At 40.6% G+C, this 25,278-nt stretch overlaps 1 protein-coding gene across 6 annotated transcripts in view; it reads right to left on the bottom strand.

The window, feature by feature from the left end:
• The window catches only part of REPS2 (RALBP1 associated Eps domain containing 2), a 233,700-nt gene that overhangs the window by 145,134 nt on the left and 63,288 nt on the right, over positions 1 to 25,278 (bottom strand). For 4 of the 6 annotated variants that reach the window (XM_030848153.2, XM_060292273.2, XM_060292271.2 and 1 more), the window contains exons 2-4: positions 21,764 to 21,887; positions 10,503 to 10,651; positions 7,755 to 7,881 (exon numbers count right to left, since the gene is read on the bottom strand). In XM_030848153.2, coding sequence (XP_030704013.1) covers positions 7,755 to 7,881; positions 10,503 to 10,651; positions 21,764 to 21,887 — 400 coding nt within the window. The remainder of the gene's footprint in view (positions 1 to 7,754; positions 7,882 to 10,502; positions 10,652 to 21,763; positions 21,888 to 25,278) is intronic. The other 2 variants (XM_030848155.2, XM_060292272.2) reach the window with 1 other exon arrangement.

Below are 25,278 nucleotides of genomic sequence, written 5' to 3' on the forward strand. Positions count from 1 at the left end.
GATTCGTGTCAAACTAGAACAGAGACCACAACTAACTGCCCCATAAAGACTCCCCATCTGCAGTCACCCAATGAATGATATCCAGAAGGTGACTTTCAAGAATACTTAAGAGCTTCAAAAATAAAACGGAGGCTTCCCTGGTGGCGCAGTGGTTGAGAGTCTACCTGCCAATGCAGGGGACACGGGTTCGTACCCTGGTCCGGGAAGATCCCACATGCCGTGGAGCGGCTGGGCCCGTGAGCCATGGCCGCTGAGCCTGCGCGTCCAGAGCCTGTGCTCCGCAGCGGGAGAGGCCACAACAGTGAGAGGCCTGCGTACCGCAAAATAAATAAATAAATAAATAAATATAAATAAAACGGGTGCCAGATTCTAGAGACACAAAAGGAAATATGAGGGAATATCTGAGCACCTACAATGTGCCACGAGTTATGCTAGGAACAGATGTTTATATAACATTCCTCGTTTCATCCACAGAGCAAACCTCTGAGGCAGAGATTATTCCATTTCACAGATAAGGGAAACTGAGGCTGAGAAAAGCAAAATACCCATAGTCACAGAGGCTAGAAATGGACAGAAATTAGAAATGTAGGCCCACTAACTCTACCTTTAGGCCCAGGAGACGGACATCACAGCCCATGCTCTTAAGTGAGAATATACCTAGAATTGATACATCAGAATAAGATGTATAAGAAAAAGTAGAACAGACATTGATTTTAAGATAAGACATTAGATATCAGAAGAAACAGGTTATAAGAGTCAAAAGTAGTTGCCTCTGCCTAGAAGGAACATACCTCAATGTAATAAAGCTCATATAAGACAAACGCACAGCTAACATCATACTCGATGGTGAAAAGCTGAAAGCATTTCCTCTAAGATCAGGAACAAGACAAGGATGCCCACTCTCACCACTTTTATTCAACATAGTTTTGGAAGTCCTAGCCATAGCAATCAGACAACAAAAAGAAATAAAAGAAATCCAAATTGGAAAGGAAGAAGTAAAACTGCCGCTGTTTGCAGATGACATGATACTATACAGAGAAAATCCTAAAGCTGCCACCAAAAAACTATTAGAGCACATTAGTGAATTCAGTAAAGTAGCAGGATACAAAATTAATATGAAGAAATCTGTTGCATATCTATACACTAACAAAGAAGTATCAGAAAGAGAAATTAAAGAAGCACTCCCATTTACCATCACATCAAAAAGAATAAAATACCCAGGAATAAACCTACCTAAGGAGGCAAAAGACATGTACTCAGAAAACTATAAGACACTGATGAAAGAAAACGGAAGACGACACAAACAAACGGAAATATATACCATGTTCTTGCACTGGAAGAATCAATACTGTTAAAATGACTACACTACCCAAGGCAATCTACAAATTCAATGCAATCCCTATCAAATTACCAATGGATTTTTCACAGAACTAGAACAAAATTTTTTTTTAATTTGTATGGAAACAAAGACCCCGAACAGCCAAAACAATCTTGAGAAAAAAGAATGGAGCTGAAGGGCTTTCCTGGTGGCTCAGTGGTTAAGAATCTGCCTGCCAATGAAGGGGACATGGATTCGAGCCCTGGTCTGGGAAGATCCCGTATGCCGTGGAGCAACTATGCCTGTGCACCACGACTACTGAGCTTGTGCTCTAGAGCCCGCGAGCCACAGCTACTGAGCCCTCGCACCTAGAGCCTGTGCTCTGCAACAAGAGAAGCCACCGCAATGAGAAGCCCATGCACCGCAACAAAGAGCAGTCCCCACTTGCCGCAGCTAGAGAAAGCCCGCGTGCAGCAACAAAGACCCATTGCAACCAAAAATAAATAAATAAATGTATTTTTAAAAAAAGAATGGAGCTGGAGGAATCACACGTCCTCACTTTAGACTATACCACAAAGCTACACTCATCAAAACAGTATGGTACTGGCACAAAAACAGACACATAGATCAATGGAACAGGATAGAGAGCCCAGAAATAAACCCATGCACATATGGTCAATTAATCTACGACAAAGGAGGCAATAATATACAGTGGAGAAAAGACAGTCTCTTCAATAAGTGGCGCTGGGGAAAGTAGACAGCTACCTGTAAAAGAATGAAATTAGAACATTCTCTAACACCATACACAAAAATAAACTCAAAATGGATTAAAGACCTAAATATAAGACCAGACACTATAAAACTCCTAGAGGAAAACATAGGCAGGACACTCTGACATAAATCAGAGCAATATATTTTTGGATCTGTCTCCTAGAGTAATGAAAACAAAAATTTTAAAATGGGACCTAATTAAACTCAAAAGCTTTTGCACGGCAAACGAAACCATAAACAAAATGAAAAGACAACCTGTGGAATGGGAGAAAATATCTGCAAACAATGTGACTGACAAGGGCTTAATTTCCAAAATACACAAATAGCTCATACAGCTCAATATCAAAAAAACAAACAACTCAATAAAAAAATGGGCAGAAGACCTAAATAGACATTTTTTCCAAAGAAGACAAACAGATGGCCAACAGGCACATGAAAAGATACTCAATATCGCTAATTATTAGAGAAATTCAAGTCAAAACTACAATGAGGTATCACCACACACTGGTCAGTATGGCCATCATCAGAAAGGCTACAAATGGGGCTTCCCTGGTGGTGCAGTGGTTGAGAGTCCACCTGCCGATGCAGGGGACGTGGGTTTGTGCCCCGGTCCGGGAAGATCCCACATGCCGCAGAGCGGCTGGGCCCGTGAGCCATGGCCGCTGAGCCTGCGCGTCCGGAGCCTGTGCTCCGCAACGGGAGAGGCCACAACAGTGAGAGGCCTGCGTACCGCAAAAAAAAAAAAAAAAAAGGAAGTCTACAAATAATAAATGCTGAAGAGGGTGTAGAGAAAAGGGAACCCTCCTACACTGTTGGTGGGAATGTAAATTGGTACAGCTACTATGGAGAACAGTATGGAAGTTCCTTAAAAAATTAAAAATAGAGTTGCCATATGCTCCTGCAATCCCACTCCTGGGCATATATTTGGACAAAAGTCTAATTTGAAAAGATACATGCACCCCAATGTTCAAAGCTGCACTATTCACAACAGCCAAGACATGGAAGCAACCTAAATGTCCATCAACAGATGACTGGATAAAAAAAGATGTGGTGTGTATATTTATATATATATACACACATATACATACAATGGAATATTTACCCATAAAAAAGAATGAAATAATGCCATTTTCAGCAACATGGATGGACCCAGAGATTATCACATTAAGCAAAGTAAGTCAGAGAAAGAAAAATATATTACTTATATGTGGAATCTAAAAAAGTGATACAGGACTTCCCTGGGGGTACAGTGGTTAACACTCCGCACTTCCACTGAAGGGGACGCGAGTTCAATCCCTGGTTGAGGAATTAAGATGCCACATGCTGTGTGGAGAGGCCAAAAAATAAATAAATAATAAATAAATAAATAAGTGTTTACAAAACAGAAATAGACTCACAGACATAGAAAGCAAACTTATGGTTACCAAAGGGCAAAGGAGGGGAGGAATAAATTTGGAATTTGGGATTAACAGATACTACTGTATATAAGATAGATAAACAACAAGGACCTACTGCATAGCACAGGGAACTATATTCAATATCTTGTGATAACCTATAATGGAAAAGAATCTGAAAAAGAATACATATACATATATGTATAACTGATTCACTTTGCTGTACACTGAAACATTGTGAATCAACTGTACTTCAGTTAAAAAAATAAACAATTTTTAAAAAAGGATAGAAAGTAGTTGCCTCTGGAGACCAGAAACAGGTTGAGTGGGAAGAAGTATTACTGCGATTTAAACATCATCTTTTAAAATATAGATAAAATACAGATGGCAGTATCTGCCTCTGAGGGTTGTGGTAAGTAGAAAATAGTGCACATAAAGAACTCTGAACAATGCCTGACACGTAAGTCTTACCCAATGAGCATAAGCTATAGATACATCCAGCAAAGGAAGCTAGCAGGAGCCCAGAAGAGAGGCTCTGAATCACAGACTGGTCCAAAGATGCTCAGTCTAATTTAAAACATACACATACACCCCATTAGCCAGGAATCATGGCAGGGTCTTGGACAGAGAACAACCCCAGAAAAATGTATTCCTAGAAAATTGTCCTAGCAGCTAAGCTGCTTTCTGAAAATGCATAAATCCAAGTTTAAGGATCATGATGTAGGAAGGGGCAACAGAAACTTAGAAAACAATGTTTCAAGAACAAAAGAGTGCCCACAAGGAGATGTCACTTCACATGTAATAGAATAGCTAAGACTAAAAACACTGAAGAAAGAAACTAGAGTACCAGCTGCTGGCAAGGAGCACTGAACTCTCATATATTGCCAGTGGGAGTATGCAGCCACTTGGTGAAACTCGGGCAGTTTCTTATACACCTACCCTAAGGTGCAGTAATTCCACTCCTAGGTGTCAGGAAAATGACAATGTCACAAAAAGACACACACAAATGTTCATAGCATCCTTATTCATAACAGCCAAACCCTGGAAATAACCTAAATGTCCATCAACAGAAGAATGGATCGTCACACCATGATACATTCATACAATGGAACAATACTGGGTAATAAAAAGGAACAAACTATTGAGATACAACACCATGGAGAATCTTAACCACTATGCTGAGGGAAAGACACCCGAGAGTACAGTCATTCAATATGATTCCATTTATATGAGGTTCTAGAAAAAGCAAAACTAGCCTACGATGATAAAAATCAGAACTATGCTTGCACTGGGGGGGCACGGGCGGGGAGGGAGTGACTGGAAAGGGGCATCTCTGAGGTGATGGAAATGTTGGTTTTAATGTCAAGCAGACTACTTTTTTACTGAAGTATAGCTGATTTACAATATTAATTTCAGCATAGTGATTCAATATTTTTATAGATTATATTCCATTTAAAGTTATTATAAAATAATAGCTGTATTTCCCTGTGCTACACAATATATCCTTGTAGCTTATGTATTTCCTACATAGTAGTTTGTACCTCTTAGTCCCCTACTCCCCCACCCTGCAACCACTAGTTTGTTCTCTATATCTGTGAGTAGGTTTCTGTTTTGTTATATTTATTCATCTATTTTATTTTTTAGATACCACATATAAGTGATAACATACAGTACTTGTCTTTCTCTGTCTGACTTATTTCACTAAGCGTAATTCCCTTTTTAGGTCCATCCACATTGCTACAAATGGCAGAATTTCATTCTTTTCTATGGCTGAGTAATATTTTATTGTGTGTGTGTATGTACGTGTATCTTCTTTCTTCATTCATCTGTTGATGGACACTTAGGTTGCTTCCATACCTTGGCTATAGTAAATAATGCTGCTATGAACACTGGGGTCCATGTATTTTTTCAAATTTGTGCTTTCATTTTCTTCAGATATATACTCAGGGGTGGAATTGCTGGATCATATAGTAGGGAAATATTTTATTCATGATCAAAATGGTGGATACATGAGTATATCCATTTGTTAAAACTCAAATTGAAGATTTTATTTTATTTTAAAGAGTTCTTTTTTGATATGGACCTTTTTTTTGTTTTAATTTTTGGCTGTGTTGGGTTTTTCTTGCTGTGTGCAGGCTTTCTCTAGTTGCGGTGAGCGGGGGCTACTCTTCGTTGCAGTGCGCAGGCTTCTCATTGCGGTGGCTTCTCTTGTTGCAGAGCACAGGCTCTAGGCACATGGGTTTCAGTAGCTGTGGCCCACAGGCTCAGTAGTTGTGGCTCGCGGGCTCTAGAGCGCAGGCTCAGTAGTTGTGGCGCATGGGCTTAGTTGCTCTGCAGCATGTGGGATCTTCCCGGACCAGGGCTCGAACCCGTGTCCCCTGGATTGGCAGGCAGATACTTAAGCACTGCGCAACCAGGGAAGTCCTGATGTGGACCATTTTTAAAGTCTTTATTGAATTTGTTACAATATTGCTTCTGTTTTATGTTTTGGGGTGGTTTTTTTGGTTTTTTGTTTTGTTTTGTTTTGTTTTGGCCCCAAGGCATATGGGATCTTAGCTCCCTGACCAGAGATCAAACCCGCACCCCTGCACTGGAGGGCGACGTCTTAACCACTGGACCGCCAGGGAAGTCCCTCAAGTTGAAGATTTTAAATTGCATTTTATCACATGTAAATTTTACCTCACTTTTTTTTTAAAAAGGGCTAAGAAAGAATGAAAGCATGGAAAACCTTGACACACGCGCTAAAAGAGCGAAGGAGAGAAGCAGGTCATTTCCTTGCCACTGGGGGAATGAAAGCCCAATTTGAATGGAATGAGGAGAAAATGGAGCATGAAGCAGAGAGAGCTGGTACAGACAAGTTTTTTAAGGAATATCAGAAAAAAAGAGTAGAACCTGGTGACTCGGTAGAACAAAAAACGACTCACCTGTGAATTAAAATCCAAAAACTAGACACCATGCTAGGCATAGTACTCCAATTTCCAAACCCAGATGAAATTAAGGAAAAAAAACCCACTTCTAAAAATAGGGAAATTCGGCAGGAGAGACTATAAGGAAAATGAAGAATTCTCAACCCCGTTTTGTTTCAGACACCAATGGGACACTTAGGTTCCAGGGGAGTGATTTTTCGTTCCTATCCCCCAACAACGTTATCTTGCATTTGCATAGGATTCAATTTCCAATCAGATTTTATACTCATGTTCTCGCTTATCCTCACAACACCCCTATAGGATACTATTACTCCATTTAAAAAGAGGAGAGGAAAATCATGGTTCAGAGCAGTAAGTGGCTTGCCCAAGGTCACATAGCTAGTCACATAAACCCTCACCTTCTGATTCCAATCAAAAGATTTTTCCATCATGCTACACCTGCTTCTCTCAGCAAGATTATAGTCTCTCTTCAGTCCAGCCTAGCACACATTTTTTTTTTAAATCTGTTTCCCTCTAGAAGTCACCACTATTTTCAATGCAGCAAAAACCTGCAGAAACTGGGTCACTTTCAGTTACAGCTCACAGAATTTTAAAAAAAGGCGGGGAGGGGGGGAGTTATGGATATCCAATTCTAGAATACCTTTAATTGGTCATATCTTAAGCTAGGAACCTGAGCCCCACAAGGACAAGATGCTGCCGTGAATTTATGGAGCTTTAAGCATTGCAGCCAGGGAGTCAACTCTGCAAGTCATTCTCAGAAGCAAGTAACGTATTCTACCACTAACATGGCCAGCACAGTGCAAATGTGAGCAAGCAGGCAACCCCACAACTGGGCACTTCACACACCTGAGCACGATGCCTCCCCTGGCATTTCCCTTATTCTTAGTCCCAAACACAAGAGCTAAATATTTTCATTTATGTGCTCAGTCTTTAAAGGTTGAATCAACTCTTCTGCAGAGTTCTATTTTTTAAGTAGTTTCATAAGAGCAGTTATCATATAAATATGTTTGGTGGCTTTGCAGAAAGGAATAACTATTCCAAAACAATACAAATCCTTCATGTGCTATGTTCCTGTGTAACGAAACTTGTATATGAAGGATTAAATCATCTAAATCATTATCTACAAGTCTAAAGATGAACTACTTTGTAGGACAGAAAACAAGGCATTACTAACACAGATTTCATTTTATATTTTTTTTAACCTTGCTTGAGAGTATAAAATTAAATTGAGCCCTGTCTCCAAAGCCAGAGGTAATTAAGTCAGGAGACTGAGCAGCTGGTGGCGTTGCTGCCCGATAGATGAAGGAGCCTCTAAGACACTGCCTGGGACAGCTGGCCTCTTACCTGGATGCATCTGCTCCGTGCTTTTCCGCAGTTTGCTGTAGCCATGGCTCAAGGGCACCCTCTGGTAATGAGGCGGGGAAGAAGGAGGGGAGGCGAGGGGTGACATCGTGGGAGACTGCGTTTCCTGCTTCAAAGAACCAGAGCAGAGTTCAGAGACGATCACTCAAGGAGCCTGGCGCTCTGAGCTGCAGTTATGAAGTATAACGCAACTCTACTGCCAGTAAGCAGGCTGCTTTAATAAATGGAGGAGAATATTTTCTCAGAAACGCAGCTTGGTTAAAAAGCAGTGTCTGAGGATTCAGAAGTCTCCCAGAGAACAGTCTCGCCGGAGCTCAGTTACCTAAATTACTAAAACAAGCCTGAAACACTTCCAGTTACTCCAATAATATTTTCCTTGGGGAAACGAAAGACACTGATCACATGAAATAACATTCATACTCCCCAATTTTGATCTCTTCGTGAACAGATTCAATTTTCATTCATTAATAAAGGCTCCTATTTCCTGGATTTACACTTACCAAGTCTTCCAACAATGTGGCTATCTTTTAATATTTTAAATGGTTAATGCTAAATATTCTGGGACCTGGCTAGCCAAAGTAAAATGCCAGCTTTTTTTTTTATACTGAGAAATTGCAAAACAATTCATTATGGGTAAACCACTCCAACTAGCCTATTCCTAAACACTAGGATGGAGCCTTAATAAACTACAATTCAAATCTCAACTCGAATGTGAACTTTATGTAGGACCCCAGGCAAGACAAGCAACCTTCTAACTCGGCTACTGGGTTTCCTTTTTTTTTTTTTTTTTTTAATGCTACCAATAGACTGGTAACTTTGGAATACCCAAGTAATGAGGAAACAGTACTTTTCATCAATATAGAGACTATATAGGTGCTCTTAGTCAAAAATAATAATAATAATGCAATCTGAGATACTAATCAAGTACTCTTTTTCAAGTAAAAGAAAAGAATATTTGCTTTGAATTGTAAGCTCACACCCACAGACTGGGTGGGCCTAGCATAAGCCCAGACTGAAGTGAAAGAATGTGTCCTCAATCACGCAGCCAGGGGATGGGCCTGGAAAGTTCCCAGGGCATCCAACCATCCTGGGATAGTGGACCCTCATTCCTCTCCAAATGCTGGTGGGAAAACATGCCAAAGAGTATTGGCTGAAGATTCTGATACAGGCATACCTCATTTTATTGCACTTCACAGATATTACTCTTTTTTTTTTTTAACAAATTGAAGGTTTGTGGCAACGCTGCATCGAGCAAGTCTATTGGCACCATTTTTCCAAAAGCATTTGCTCACTTCACGTCCCTGTGTCACATTTTGGTAATTCTTACAAATATTTCAAACTTTTTCATTACTATTGTATTTTTAAGGTAATCTGTGATCAGTAATCTTTGATGCTACTACTAATTGCTAAGATGACAGCAGTTTTTAGCAATAAAGTATTTTTTTAATTAAGGTATATACATTGGGGGTTTTTTTAGCCCTAATGCTCTTGCACACTTAGTAGACTACAGTATAGTGTAAATGTAACTTCTGTATGCACTGGGAAACCAAAAAGTCATGTGACTCGCTTTATTGTGGCGGTCTGGAATGGAACCCGCACTACCTCCAAGGTATGCGCCTGTACACCTTTTTATCTAAATCCCTAAAAAAATAAAATAAAATCAATCAATCAATCAATCCCTGAAGAACTAGTTTAAACATATGAGAATTATGAAAGCAACAGAACATGCTACACCTAACTTAAATATGAAACTTCTGCAACGATACCTCAAATATCCAGCATTATCAGGGTGAGCCATATACATTAGTTTTCCAACTTAATCCTTTAATTGTCTTGCATTTGAAAACATTTTGATTGGTCTTCCTAAACATAACAGATTTCTCTTCCTTATGGAAGATACTATAATTGAATATAATTTGACTTTTCTGCATAATTCAGTCTCTTATCTTCATTGGAAGTATGGGATGTACCCTGATGCCCTGAGGGTTCACTAATGTGTAAGTCTATTTTACCTCTTCTTGATAGGCTCACTCATCTGGAATTTACACTTTGGTCTCTACCAGTCACTATCTGACTATTGCAAATAGTGGTCTAATTTTAAACGCCCATCCACCCTATTCTTCTTCCGGCTACACAGGTAATGGCAGCATTTCCCAACACGGCACTCCAAACATGCTCCCCAAGAAGGGATTCCCTGGTGAAAGGAGTTTAGTACATGCCGATCTCCATGTCTCTTTATTGCAGGACTTCTCAGGGCTTTTACTGTGCTAATGTACACCGTGAACGTCTAAGACTGAGTATTTAGCCCTTCCCCCGAGAATAGTCCATGAAGCAGAATTCTCCAAACATATTTAACCAGAGAAACCTTTTCTCCAGGTTTTTTTGGAAGAAAGGACTTATTAAACACTCCTAGAAGTTACATTTCGAAGAACCCATTTGGAAATGGTGATTAGAGACATCAAATAAGTGTGTTAAATCAGTAGCCTTACTTGAGACCCAATTCTACATTAAAGTAAGCTCTAAATGGCCCATAGGTGGCTCATGGTAATGGTAATTTCTATGCATCAGCCTCTTCTCCTCGCTACAAGGAAACTTTACTGGCTCACTTCCAAGTCTATAATTGTAACCCAGATGGTGCAATTCACTGGAAGCTTGACAGCAGCTAAGAGGCACTGCTCTGTGAGGATTCATGGTCAAAAGCAAACAGACATGCCTGATCAGACTATTTACCTGTTTATCCTCATCATCCATTCTTTTGAAGGTATTTTTTTCTGTGATTAAATATGGAATCTGAACTTTAGTTCCATGCAGCTCAGCCATGTTCCCAAACCGGATCTCAGCATCAGTTTTTGACATCATAAAGCGAGGCAGCGGCAGTTCTTTAGGAGCAGAATCAGAGAAGCTCAAGTGAGACTTTATTTGAAAACTGCAAAAAAGGGAACTCAACGGCCAAAAGATGAGTCACTTTTGAGGAAAAATTCCAGAACACTAAATATAGATTAAATTTGATTTCAACACAATAAGGACTCCTATAATAATGTCATAATAGAAAAATGCTACAGTTTAACACGGTATCCTGGCTCAACGTTTTTAAATGCTGTTGAATCATCTCAGAACAAATTCAGGTTTTGGACAGATCTCCCACTTCAGCCTTCAGTTCGGCACCAAGAAAAAGGACGTGACGTCGTAGAACTCAGTATCAAGTGACAAACAGTAGCAGGCAGAACTTATATAGTGCTCATTATATGCCAGACACTGTATTAAGATCTGCAAATATTAACTCATTTAATCCTCACAACTCACTACAGTAAGATGATCATTAGCCTCCTTTTATAGATGTGGAAACAGAGCAGAAGGAGCTAAGAAGACACAGCTCATCTGTGGCAGAGCTGGCTCTTCACCAGCCAGTGCTGCTGACCTACAGAAAGGCCCCTCATTCCCAGGACAAACCTACTGCATACAACACTTTCTCACCTTATGTCACTGCTTAAACAATTTTCACACTCAATCTCCAGTTGTCTTTTCATAATGGAATAAGGAAAATGGTATAAAGTTAGAGCAATCAGTCCAACGTTCAGTCAGATTCTACTGTCAAAACCATTAGCTACACTCTATGCCACAAAGAGCTGAAACCCAACTGTCTGGTATATTTACTTAGCTTTCAAATTTCTAACAAAACTATTCTGAAAACAGAAATGATACTTTGGCACACTTCGAGTTCTCAGCACAGCAAATCACACACAACACAGCACAAGAATGCCAAAAATGGGTATAATATTCTGGATTAGGCATAATGATTTGCATCTGGATCCATTGTTCGGGATAATACTCATCAGTGTGCCTCTGCCTTCCCTTAGCTCCCTCTTCCAAAAACACAGCTGCACTTCCAATGATTGAAGCTGTGCTAAAGCCAGAAAACCTCTTAGCAACAGCAAGCAGTATCCCAGCTCCCCAGGCAAAGAAGGCCCCTGGTTCTCTAATATCCACATCATGTTTATTTTTAGTTGCTATGTCCACATTTGATTTAAAGAAGTAGGCAATATGACAAATCCCTGCGTGATCAATCAGCCAAGGGCCCAAGAGACATAAATAGAATAACCAATCTGGAAAATTAAACCAAGACTTTCCTCTAAAGACAGGATGGCCACCATTTTTAATGTTTTACTCTTCCCTAACCATGGCAGCTCTCCAACACTCAAGGCAGGAATGGACTTCAAAAGAAAAAAGGCAAGAAAAAAGAAAGTCTAGATTCTTAGTAAATCAAATATCAGCTAATCCTACGGTTCTCTTCTCAGAAAGGTATTTGTTTCAACTCAGTCTGCAAAAAGGATCTAAAACACATGGAACGAGATCACATAAAATAACTTGCACTCTAATCTGCCCATGAGAGGATGATGCTACTTCCAAGCCCTATTTGAGGGAGAAAAGAAGTAAATGCTTGGCATTTTTAAGCTCCCTGACCAGCGTTTCACTGGTGTTCAACAGATAACTCTGGGAGCAATGGAACACAAACCCGGCTGATGAATATCAACTATTACACTAGAGCCCCCAGCTGTCCTTTAGGACACCGTCACGTCACACGCTCTCCTTCCCTGGCTATGGCATTTCTCCAAAATTGTTCACCTGGGAAAGAACCTCCCTCCCCCCGCCGGTAGCAAAAGACAAAATACAGCTGAATTTCCCTCGTACTTTCTTTGTTTACAAGGTTGTAAACAACTCTCACTTAACAGAATTGTAACCATATATAATGATATCCCTATCATTGAAAAGGTTAATGAAGGTGCTATTTTTCTTAAGCTGCTGCAAGCTTTTTTTTTTTAATGCTGCAAGCTTTTAAAAAGTGAAAAGTAAAACTCTAGTTTGTCGATGTTCAGTCTAAATGTTGTTTCCTAGTCATGTGTACACCAAATGTAACAGTGCAACTTTATTAGAAAATTAATCAATAAAGTACCTGCTATCCAGTGATTTATGTCAAGTAATCACAGGAGAAGATTTATTTGTAGTAGTTGTTTAGAATCTTTTCTCCCAAACTGAATTAACACCAAGAAACACATCAAGAGTTCAAATGAAATACTGATAAGGGCCAAGGACACCATGAGCACAGCAATCATTTGTTTCACAATGGCATCTTACGTTGTATTCTTTGAACACAGAAATGCTTTGTATATTAAATAGAAATGACTATTTTTCCCTTCCACAAAGAGAACTATGCCTCTCCTTTTTTAAACATGTGACCCTCTAAGGGAAAAAGTCCTTTGTTTTCCCACGTTTGATGGAGTCATGAATATAAGAAATACTTCAATCTCTTCAATTCATTAGAAGAAACATAAGCAGCATAAATGCAGTAACAAATGGCAAATTACAAAGTGGCAGCTGCTGTGCAGTGTCCTCCAACGCTATCCACTGGAAATATAATGTCAGCCACATATATCATTGTAAATTGTATAGTAGCTACATTACCAAAAAAAAATGTTAAGTAAAGAAGCCAGTGACAAAAATACAAATACTACATCGTTTCACTTACATGAGGGATCAATCGTCAAACTCATAAAAACAGAAAGTAGAATGGTGGGTGCCAGGGGCCGGGGGTGAAGGGGAGTGAAGAGTTGTTTAACGGGGGCGGAGTTTCCATTTTGCAAGGTGGGGAGATTGGTCGCACAACAACGTGAATATACTAAACACTACTGAACTGTACACTTAAAAATGGTGAAGATGGTAAATTTTATGTTCTATATATTTTGTCACAATTAAAATTTTTAACATTGAAAAAAGCACAAAAGATACAGGTGAAATTAATTTAGTGTATTTTAACCCAATGTTATAGATTACAGCATGTGATCAAGATAAAAATTAATATAATAGTTTACATTCTTTTTTCAGACTAATGCTTCCAACCCCCATGTGTACTTACCTGTACCACAGACCTCAATTCAGATACACCACATCTCAGGCACTCAGGCGCCGCAGTAGTGTGGCTACTGGCTACCCTACTGGAACAGCACAGTTTGGCTGATGGTTGCTATGAAGGAATGTGGACCATTATGGCCAGAAATCTGGATTTGACTAAGAAATACTATAATGTTAAATGTTAACAACTAACTGATTTCTTCTTAAATTACGTAAGGAGTATTTTGTATGGAGGGATGACTTATATAAAGCTTAAGTGTACCACTTGAAGACTTTTAACAAATGTATGTATAAGCTCATAGCAAACACCCAAATTAAGATACATTTCCATCATATAGAATTTGCCTTCATATCCCTTTCTAGTTAATCCCCTCGCCTTGTCCCACTTAGCAACCTATTCTAATTTCTAAATCCACAGATTACCTTTGCCATTATAGAACTTCACATAATGGAATCATACAATATTAATCTTTGTGACCACCTTCTCTGACCAACACTTTGTCTGTGATAATCATCCAATGCACCACATAATCATCCAAAGACATAGTTCATTCTTTTTCATTGCTATGGAATAATCTATTTTTATGAATACATTGAAATTTTTTAAATCCAGTCTCCTGTGATGAACATTTGGGTTGTTTCCAGTTTGGAGCCATTAGGAATATAGCTGCTGTGAACATTCTTATAAATGGTTTTTGACAGACATGAATTCATTTATCTTGGGGATATACCTATGGACCACATTCAACCTGCTGCCTATTATTATGTACAAAATAAGCTATAAGGATGTATTGTACAACAGAGGGAATATAGCCAATGTTTTATAATAACTACAAATGGAGTATAACCTTAAAAAATTGTGACTCACTATACCGTATACCTGTAACTTATATAATATTGTACATCAAGGTATACTTCAGTTTTAAAAAATAGTATTACCATTAAAAAAAGAATGGGTTTGGGCTTCCCTGGTGGCGCAGTGGTTGAGAATCCGCCTGCCAATGCAGGGGACATGGGTTCGAGCCCTGGTCTGGGAAGATCCCACATGCCGCGGAGCAGCTGGGCCCGTGAGCCGTGGCCGCTGAGCCTGCGCATCCGGAGCCTGTGCTCCGCAACAAGAGAGGCCGTGATAGTGAGAGGCCCACGCACCGTGATGAAGAGTGGCCCCCGCTCGCCGCAACTAGAGAAAGCCCATGCACAGAAACAAAGACCCAACATGGCCAAATAAATAAATAAATTTAAAAAAAAAAAAGAATGGGTTTTACATTTTTGAATGTTTGGAAAACATCAAAAGAAAAATATTTCAGGACGTGAAAATTATGAAATACAAATTTCAATGTCCATAAATAGTTTCACTGGAACACAGCCACACTCTTTTGTTTACATATTGTCCACTTCTGCTTTCACAGTTCTGGGGCAGAGTTGGATATTTGCAACAAAGGCCATATGGCTCACAAAGCCTAAAATATCCGCTACCTAGCCCTTTACAGGAAAAGTTTGCTGACCCCTGTCTTACACAATACAGTGGTTCAAGTAAAATGTAGTCTTACTAAAACAATACAGTTGCATTTAATGGAAAAATATTTTACATTAATTGACTTTTAAATTTTAAATAATTTAAATTAATTATTAATTTAATTAAAAATTCAATTCCTCACTCGCACTACACACATTTTTAATGCTCAATAGCCAGCCGCACGTGGCTAGTGACTACCATATGAGACAGCACAGTTTAGATGGTTGGCCAAAAACTACAAGGCAGCTACTATTGGGATACCCCTTCTCCAGGTGAGCCATTTAAGCTCAAAGAGATTAAGAAACTTGCCTGAGGGTACACAAATAAAGAGTGATGGAGCAGGGATTCAAAATCAGGTAGTCTACTGCTAGGGCCTACACTCTTAGCCACTAGGCTACACTGTCATCCTGAAAATTAAAATAGTCTTTGTATTGCAGGTTTGAACATTCAGGCTGAAACTGTGGCGTGTCAGAGGGGGAAATGGTCTAGAGAAAATCTACTGGAAGTATCCACATCTTAAAGGTGAGGAACTAAGCCCAAGAAGGGGAGGGTGGGTCTTGTCTTACTCATGCAGCAAAATGGCGGCAGAGCTACAGTCTTAACAACACTCCTGGCCTCCTGGGGCTCCCTTCTCTTCCCACTACTTTTCGTCGCCCATCCATTTATACCAGTTACTTATAGGTTAACAAAAATTAATGACAACGATGTTCAGTAATTCCAAAGTGAAGCCAAACCCACACATTTTCCTTAAGTTACTTGGGAAAAACATCAGGTTGGTCATACTAACCCAAACCTGGGTTGATCAAAGCCTTATAATCGCCTATCTGCGCTATCCACCTGTTAATTTGGAAAAATTTGTTGCTAATTTGGAAATGGGAAGCTAGATAGCTAGATGAGCAGGTAAAGGCTGCTGTGGGAAGGCTGATCTTATAATTTTTTGGAGGGGTGATGGTAAGTTACAGTTATCCATTATCAGTTTCATAAAAGAGCACATTTAACAAAAGGAAACCAAAAAAACCATCTTAAAATTGAACACATTTCCTTTTATAAATAACTCAATCCTTTGTCCTAATTCTTTCTCCTTTCCCTGCAGACTGTGCCAGACTACCACCAGGTCAGGAATGAGGAACACAGCCCTAGAAACCACATGAATCACATTATTGCACTACTGGGGTTCAGAGACTCCCCTTTAAAGGAGCTGTGGGAAAAAATCAAGGGGTCTGTCATGTTGGATAAGAAAGTAAATTACATCTTTATTCTCCCTACCCTAACCATAAGTTAGCATTTCTTTCAATTATGAATGTAAGCAATGAACTGCTGTAATATCGTCAGCAGTGCTTGCAACTTTGTCACCCGCCGAAATCAGATATTTTTATATCACATTACAGTTGCTGTGGACATCCTGAAGTACTGTTTATGTTCATCACTACTCTGAAAGTATGCTAGTTATTTGGATCACAGATCTTTTATTTAATACATTAATAAAGAAGCATGTATACTGCTATATAACAACTTTTTTAAATATCTCAGTTTTAATTTCAAAAGACAGTTGACCCTTGAACAACACAGCTTTGAACACTGTGAGTCCACTTACACGCGGATATTTTTCAAGAGTAAATACTACAGAACTACACAGTCTGTGGCTGGCTGGGTCCATGGATGTGGAGGAACCGCGGATACGGAGGGCTGACTATAAATTATACATGGATTAACCCTCCAGTTGTTCAAGGGTCAGTTTTAATTGGTTTCCTTTATAATCCCACATCGTTGTACGCATTTAAAATATTACTCCAAAACAGAGACACAGATGTAGAGAAAAAAACGTATGGCTACCAAGGGGGGAAGTGGGGGGGGGTACAAATTGGTGGATTGGGAGTGACATAGATACAGTACTATGTATAAAATAGAGAACTAATGAGAACCTGCTGTATAGCACAGAAAACTCTACTCACTGCTCTGTGGTGACCTAAATGGGAAGGAAATCCAAAAATGAGGGGATATATGTATACATATACCTGATTCACTTTGCTGTACAGCAGAACACAACATTGTAAAGCAACTATACTCCAATAAAAACTTCTTTAAAAAAAACAAAAACATTACCCCAAGAAGGGGTCCAGAAGCTTCACACTGCCAAAGGGGCCCATGGCACCAAAAAGCTTCAAAACCCTACTCTTGACCCCGCTACACCTTCCCTCGGTCCTCACACCCACTCTTGGCCTGTCTTCGGAAAGGAGGAAGGTACAGGAGCTCCCAGGGCAAATGTTCGCACGTGGTTTCCTCTGCTGGCTCTGAACTTCACACCCGCCGTCCGTCCTTCTAAGTCAGCTTTCACCAAACGTGTCGCCCCAGCTCCCACTAGGGTGAGGCCAGAGAGAAGCCTGGGGCCAGCCCTCTCAGGGCCGTGGAAAGGCAGTGTCAGCACTTGCAGGGCCCGGGGAGCAAGCGCAGGGAGTTATACACCCTGGGCGCCTCTTGTCTACCCCCAGTTCAGGCCCTGATGTGACCAAATCTGTACTCAGAGCTTAAGCAAAGCTCCTGAAAATACTCCACCCAGCTGTCTTCAGAAGTCACTCTGAACCCTGGCTCCACAGAAGAATCACCTGGGGAGCTCTGAAAACCCCCCTCGCTCAGGCCACACCCCAGGCTAATTTAATGATAATTTCTGCAGGTGGCCCCAGGTACTCGTATTTTTTATTTTGCATTTAAAGTTACCCAGATGGGGCTTCCCTGGTGGCGCAGTGGTTGAGAGTCCGCCTGCCGATGCAGGGGACGCGGGTTCGTGCCCCGGTCCGGGAAGATCCCACATGCCGCGGAGCGGTTGGGCCCGTGAGCCATGGCCGCTGAGCCTGTGCGTCCGGAGCCTGTGCTCCGCAACAGGAGAGGCCACAACAGTGAGAGGCCCACGTACCGCAAAAAAAAAAAAAAAGTTACCCAGACGATTCTCAAGGGCAGACGAGGGTGGGAACCAAAGCCTGAGAAAGATGACTTCTGTAGGCATCCCTCAGCAGTTCCAGGTGAACCTGAATTCCAAATGTTTGAGTTTAAAGAGTGACAGCTGATTAAGACTCGCTCCCCATGCACAGGCATTTATGTCTTCATTCATTCATTCATTCATTCATTCATTCAACAAACATGCTCTGAGTACCCACAAGGCCCCTCAGTGCAGGGATTACCAGAAGCTCCTCCTTTCCCCTTGGACTTGCAGACTGCTAAGGAAGACAGACAAAAAACTTGTCAAACCTGTAAAGGAGTATTTACAAACTCTGATAAAAGTGCTATGAAGGAGCCAGCGGTGAGAGAGAATAAAGTAGGGAGGGGCCTGCCACATTACCTAGCATTATCTAATGGGCCCATCCAAGGAGTACCTCATTCCCTAGGGATGTGTGCTTTTTAAGTTACTATTTACTCTTGATTAGGCATTTTACAATTCTGAAAGTGTAGATATTAACTTGTAGAAAACTGTTAGCTAACAAATACTTCTTGTCTGACAGCAATGCAAATGAATTTTATCTTAGAAAAGAGTATAATAACCCAGTTCCAGTTTTATTGCACTGTAGGGCATTAATCAATTTTATATGTAATTTAGCAATCTTATTCCAGCATTCTTTCTTTCCATGACTATAAATACTTCTGACTTTCTTGAACCAGCTTTACTACATGCTGGTTCCTTTGTTGATGAATTAATTTGACAGGACATACTTTAGAAAGGATGGTGGGGGCGGCCTCGGAATCCTGAAGAATAAGGAGGAGGAGCCAGCATGGGAAGGAGAGGGGGAAGAACAGACTGCTAGCAACCCAACACCTCGACATAACATATGGTCTTTCCTACCACAGGAAAAGAGGTGGCCCAGAAATGGCTAGAAGGCCAGTGAGGCTGGGGGACAGACTGCAAGCAAGAAGAAGAGGTTTGAGATGAGGATGGAGAAGTAGGCAGAGACTAGGTTATGCAGGGCCTTACAGATCAGTGTAGGGACTCCGAACTTAGCACTATGTACAACAAGCAACCACTGGGAGGGTTTCAAGAAGCTGGATAAAATGATCTGGTGGCTATTTTGAAAAGACCACTCTTACCGCTGTGTGGGAAAAGAGACTGGCGTAGAGAATAGAGAAGGCCAAGAAACCAATGACAAAATCATCGTGGTGCTCAGGTGTGGCTGCAGGTGGCCTGGTCCAGCAGAAGCAGAGAGATGGAGGGAATGGGCAGTGGATTTTGATGGATTATATTGTGAATGAGGGAAAGGGGGGAATCAAGAAGGGCTTCTACCCACATGCTGTGCAGTGCAGCCATAAAATAAGAAAAAATAAATATCAAAAAAAAAAAGAATGGCTTCTAAGTTCCTGGCTTAAGCAACTGCATATGGTAGGGGTATTCAGCAAAATGGGAATGGCTAGGGGTTAGAGGTTAACATACACACAGGCACATGTCATTCATGAAATAAGGGTATGACTCTTACAGAAGGAAGGGTAGACTCACAACTCCTTGGGTGTGACAGGGCCTTTTAAAGGTAGCAGCCTTTCAGATTAGGTTCTCAGAGAGCATTCTCTTTGGCCTTCAAGGTTTGTGTCATCAAACATTAAGCTAATGGATTTCAAGCAACAAATCGGAAAATGCTAAGTAGCAGCTCAAAGTTTGGCCCTGTCTTGCCCTCATCCTTACTCAACATATGCTGACTACAAATAACTATCATTTAATAAATCTTTAAATGAAGGAAGGAAATTCAGAATTAACTCTGAGTATACTTAAACCCTCAGAGGTAAAAGGCAGCATCAGGATTTATAAAATACAATGGAGAAAGCCTTGTATTTGGGAAAAGGGTTAATCCTTTACACAAGTGATAACTTAGTCCATCCCTTCCACCCCGTCCCCCCAGGAAATTAAGCTGTAGATCTGAGCACAAATCAGGTAAAAGACTTCAGTCTAACCAAATATAAGCAACAAAGGTGTCAGAAGTTTATTCTTTTATACAATAAAGCAGCTCTTAACTCTTCCAGAAGATGAAGTTGGGGGATACTACAATAAAGCTTAATGACCATTTACAATGGAATGGAAACTATCACTGCCTACCACAAATCGAAATTCAGTGAGCTGTAACTTTGAACTAATCACAGCAAGTGAATGATAGCAGTGACCATTAGACACCAAACCGGCCACTGAAATAATACTTCATCATGAAACCTATTTTGGAACCAAATTTTCTAATACTGAGGGATGCTTTGGGGGTCAGATTTTTTTTCCCATTCGGAAAACATCCAGGATTACAGATTAGAGTCAGCACCTTACTAAACAGAAAGAATCATCAAGAAGAGGCTACTGTGCATAGCAATGAAGAGCACGGGAACTGGAGGCTGAGCTCCTGGCTAGAGCTGGTTAGAACCTTACAATCCTTAGGCAAGTTACTCAGCCTGACCCACCGCAAAGCAGGAAGCGAGCCTTTATTCCATTAGGCACTGAGATTTCAATGGTACTTGTTATCACAGCTTATCGAAGGCAATGGAAACTGACACAATTATCTAATGTAGGTAGATGTCATGAGGACTAAATGAGATGGTGTCTGACACCCACTAAGCCTTTAATAAAGGTTAGCAGGATGATTGCGGCCTCCTGATGGTTAGTGTAAAAAGCTTTCATTTCCCATAGTCAAGCTATCAGAATCTTCTCTGCTATTTGCAGCTGTCCTACAAGGTTGTCACGGACTAACCATAAATCCTCAACCCACGTCGAGGTCCACCAGGGACTTCACAGAACAGGTAGGAACAGCGGAGTCATTTTTATCTCAAAATGAGGAAAAGGACAAAGTTCCTGCATAGCTGTGTGGCCACAGGAAAGTAATTCATATCAGAGTGAACTAAAAAAGGACCTCAGCACATCCACTGAATAACCACCTTCTTTAAACAGCGTGGTAAAACCAGTACTGAAGAAGTGCAAATGATGCTAAGAGTTTGGGGCTTTACTCTTGGTTTAAGTGCTCAAGTATGTCCTGGGTTGGGGGCAGGGATAGCAAGGTAAGAAAATGGTAAATCAAAACTTTGAGAAGATAAATTCATTCTGCAAAAATCTTGGTAGCCCCCGAGTACTTAACAATCATGAAAATAGTGCTTTGGGAATTGGGAGATTAAAAGATGATCATACCTGACGTGCCTGGCAGGGAAAGAAGAGAGACAGAAGGGGCAGTTCCACTCAAATTCTCCTAGTTACTCAGCCCTAATAGAGCCTTAAACGACATTATAGATTCCTCGAGTGGAAAATTAAACGGTCTTAGTATTTTGCCACAGGTTCTAGAATCCCCATCCCAATCTTTGCCGGCTAAAGAACGAAATCTATTTTTAACTGCAAGTGAGTTAAAAGGAACTAATCTCAGGTCACTCTGAATTTTTTTCTCATTAAAAAAGAAAAAAAACCCACTAAGATACCTGGTAAGTTTTATTTTACTTTAAAGAAGAGTTGGAAGAAGAAAGGAAGAATTCCACAAATGCTTATAGAACAGGCCTTAAACCCACTAAAAATGGTTATCATAAACAGGAAACCTGTCATGGATAATAAAATGTATCAATGGGAGATACTTACCACATTTAATACTCTCTATCCGCACAGGGAGGCCAGACTGTGCTGCAGCAATTAATTTCAGGGCAACGTAAAACTGTGTTGGACCAAAATAACCAACCCGCTTGGCACCACAGAGTTCTGTGATCTGAAAACAGACAAGAGAAGGGATGCTGAAAACTCCATTTCATAACAGCAAAATGAGACAAAATAGATTATGAAATCTCAAGGATTTCATGGGGTAACTAACCAAAAAGTCCCTGGAGAACCTATGGGTACACGCTGGTTGGATTCTTTTTCCTCCAGTTTGCAGGGAGGTTTTCAATTTGGATAATTCAATTCTACCTACGCGTGATGTTTCAGGACTGGGTGGTTATTCCTCCTCTTTCAAAGATAAAAATAAAGGTGACGAAGAATGGCTGTTAAGCTTCTTACAAAAGAGTGACTTTTTCAGGGGGTGGATTGTAACATACAAAGTCTAAAGTCTAGAAAGTCACCGGGGTGAAGAGAGAACAGATTAGTCATAATCACTACTTGTGGGTTATCCTAGTTGATCGAAATTAAAAGTGAGTTATTTTTTTAAATTATTTTTTAAATTTTATTTATTTTTTTTTTTTTTTTGGCTGCGTTGGGTCTTCGTTGCTACGTGTGGGCTTTCTCTAGTTGCAGTGAGTGGGGGCTACTCTTCGTTGCGGTGCGCGGTCTTCTCCTGGCGGTGGCTTCTCATTGCGGAGCACGGGCTCTAGGCGCATGGGCTTCAGTAGTTGTGGCTCACAGGCTCTAGAGCACAGGCTCAGTAGTTGTGGTGCATGGGCTTAGTTGCTCCGCGGCATGTGGCATCAGGGCTTGAACCCATGTCCCCTGCATTGGCAGGCGGATTCTTAACCACCGCACCACCAGGGAAGTCCCTTCAATGACTTCTTTAAAGTTACTTCAAAGTAACAGATACTCAAAAGTTCAAATAATAGTAAGTGGGGGTGAAGAAGTAACAAGCACCCCCACTCCCTTTGGTGCCCCAAAGGAAAACATTTTCATTTCTCCTAGAAATGTTCTCAGCATATATATATAGCACACACCTGTTTTTCTTGTTGCTTATTCAAACTTTATGAAAATAGAATACCACATACTATTTTGCAACTTGCTTTTCATTTAGCATCATCCCCTGAATATTTTTCTCTAGCGCGCAGTTAAAATTACCACTTTATTTTAACAACTGCATAATATTCTGCTATAAAGATACACTGTGCATTTTTTATTATTCTTCTTAGTTGGTCCTATGGATAGAGTTTTAGACTTCCAATAATTAACCTAACAAACACTTTCAGAACAAACTATAAACAGACACTAAGTAATCTGAAGAAAATTCCTATTAAAATTCAACGGGATGTCAACAAAAAATAGCAGAATAAGGGTCTCCAAAAATTCTCTCCTCCATCAGAGCAATGAGAAACCAACAAAAATGGACACAACTCTGGAAACTAACCAAAAGTCTGCAGCAATGCGGGGAGTGTTTATTCAAGAAAAACAGCTGAATCTCAGGAAAAACAGCAAGCTTTGTGGCATTTTAAGTGGCCTTACTTCCATTCTCTCCCACCCGCATTCCAGGTATTTTCACTGTATTGCAGGCATCCCCTGCCTGCAGTCACAGCGAGACTGGCAGCCACAGAAGGAGTCAGGACAGAGCTGGGCTTCTTGGATGTGAAGACTACTGTTTGTCATCAAACTCGGGTAGTTTTTCACTATTATTTCTTCAAATATTTTTCTGGCCCTCTCTCTCTTTCTCCTGTTGGTACTTCTGGTACTTCCAGTAGCCCACAGTCCACCTCTCCTAGCCCTAGACTATGAGCTGGGGTTGGGGGGAGTGAGTCCTGTCTTCTCAGCTAGACCCACGGAAAACAGAGCCTCCACCATGTGGAACTGGTGGGGGTGGGGAGAGGAAGAGGTCGTGGCTCAGAGGCTGCTGGCTCACTGTTCTTACTAAGATTTAGGAGATTTTCTTGAATAAATGTTTCTACGTTTGCTGTATGTCTTCAGGTCAATTTCCAGAGACTTTAAATGATTATCCTTTACAATTTTTACCAGTTAAGAGGCTCTTTCACTGGAAAGAGGATCTGCTGAGTTTCTCACACTGTCATTCCAAAGTCTCAACCCTCCCGGATTCATTCTTGAGTGGAGAAGCAATAGGGTGTTATGGTAAAGAGAACAGTTCTTGGAGTAAATGACTTGGGTGTGAATCCTGGCCCTAGCACCAACCGGCTACCTGTATAACCTAAGGCAAGTTACTTATCTCTCGTGCCTCAGTCTCCCCTTAAGTGTAAACAGGTACTTACCTCATGAAGGCTAAAGTAGTAGTGCCCACAACAGTGTCCATTCAATAAACATGCCATTGTCTAATTTTTTGGTCTACTTGTTTATTTTGTTCCCATTCTAGCTGCATATTAGAATAACCCGAGGAGCTTTTGAAAAATAGAGACCTAGCCTCCACCCCCAAAGATTCTGCTTTAATTGGTCAGTGGTGTGGCCCAGGCATGGGTGACAATCCAAATGCTAATGATCACCAAACCGCTCTCTCCAAACCTAACAACTCAGATACTTCATGCACTTTTCCAAAACCCTACTGGACAACTCTACGTGGATACCCTAAGCCATCTCAGACATAACATAAATTAAATAAGCCCTACTCATTTGCCCTTCCCCACATATCCTTGAACCTACAGATCTTCCAGCAGCCCTCGCCTCAGTTGCTGGCATCAACAATTCCATATCCCAAATCAGAAACTTATCTTCGATGCTAACCACATTCACATCTATCACAGAACCATCTGCCAAATCAAGGCTATCTTCTCCTTTGCCTTGCCTTAATCCTTCCTAATATCTCACCTGGCCATCGTGACATATTTTATTTTTTAATAGAATTCACACAAATTACTGTACAGGGACAGGTTTCTCTTTTAAAGTGTGACTTTCATATAATAGTGTGTCAGTTTTCCTCAGGTGTACAAGGAGGCATCAATACTTATTATCAGAATTTGTTTCTAGAAGAAATGTTGCTCTTGAAACTTAAACTTTTTTCCAATAATTTATATATTTAGCTTTTTATTGAAGTATATTCCTATAGAAAAGCATAATATACAAACAGAAAAGCATACAAATAAGTGTATAGTATGTAGTTAGATGCGTTTTCACCAATTGAATACAACTACATAACGAGCACCCAGATCAAGAAACAGGGACTTTGCTGGTGGTCCAGTGGTTAAGACTCCACGCTCCCAATGCAGCGGGCCTGGGTTTAATCCCAGGTCAGGGAACTAGATCTCACGTGCCTCAACGAAGATCCCGCATGCCCCAGCTAGGACCCGGCGCAGCCAAATAAATAATTTTTTTAAAAAAATGAAAGAAATCCAAACTTACAAGCCTCTAGAAGCCCCCCTTCGAAGCTCCTTTCAGTCACTACCCATCCGTCATTTTCCTAACTTCTAATACTACAGATTAGTCTTGCTTGTTTCTAAACTTGTTTGTGACATTCTTCCAAGTTGTTG

Source organism: Globicephala melas, chromosome X (assembly GCF_963455315.2).
Source record: "Globicephala melas chromosome X, mGloMel1.2, whole genome shotgun sequence".
Taxonomy (NCBI): Eukaryota; Metazoa; Chordata; class Mammalia; order Artiodactyla; family Delphinidae; genus Globicephala; species Globicephala melas.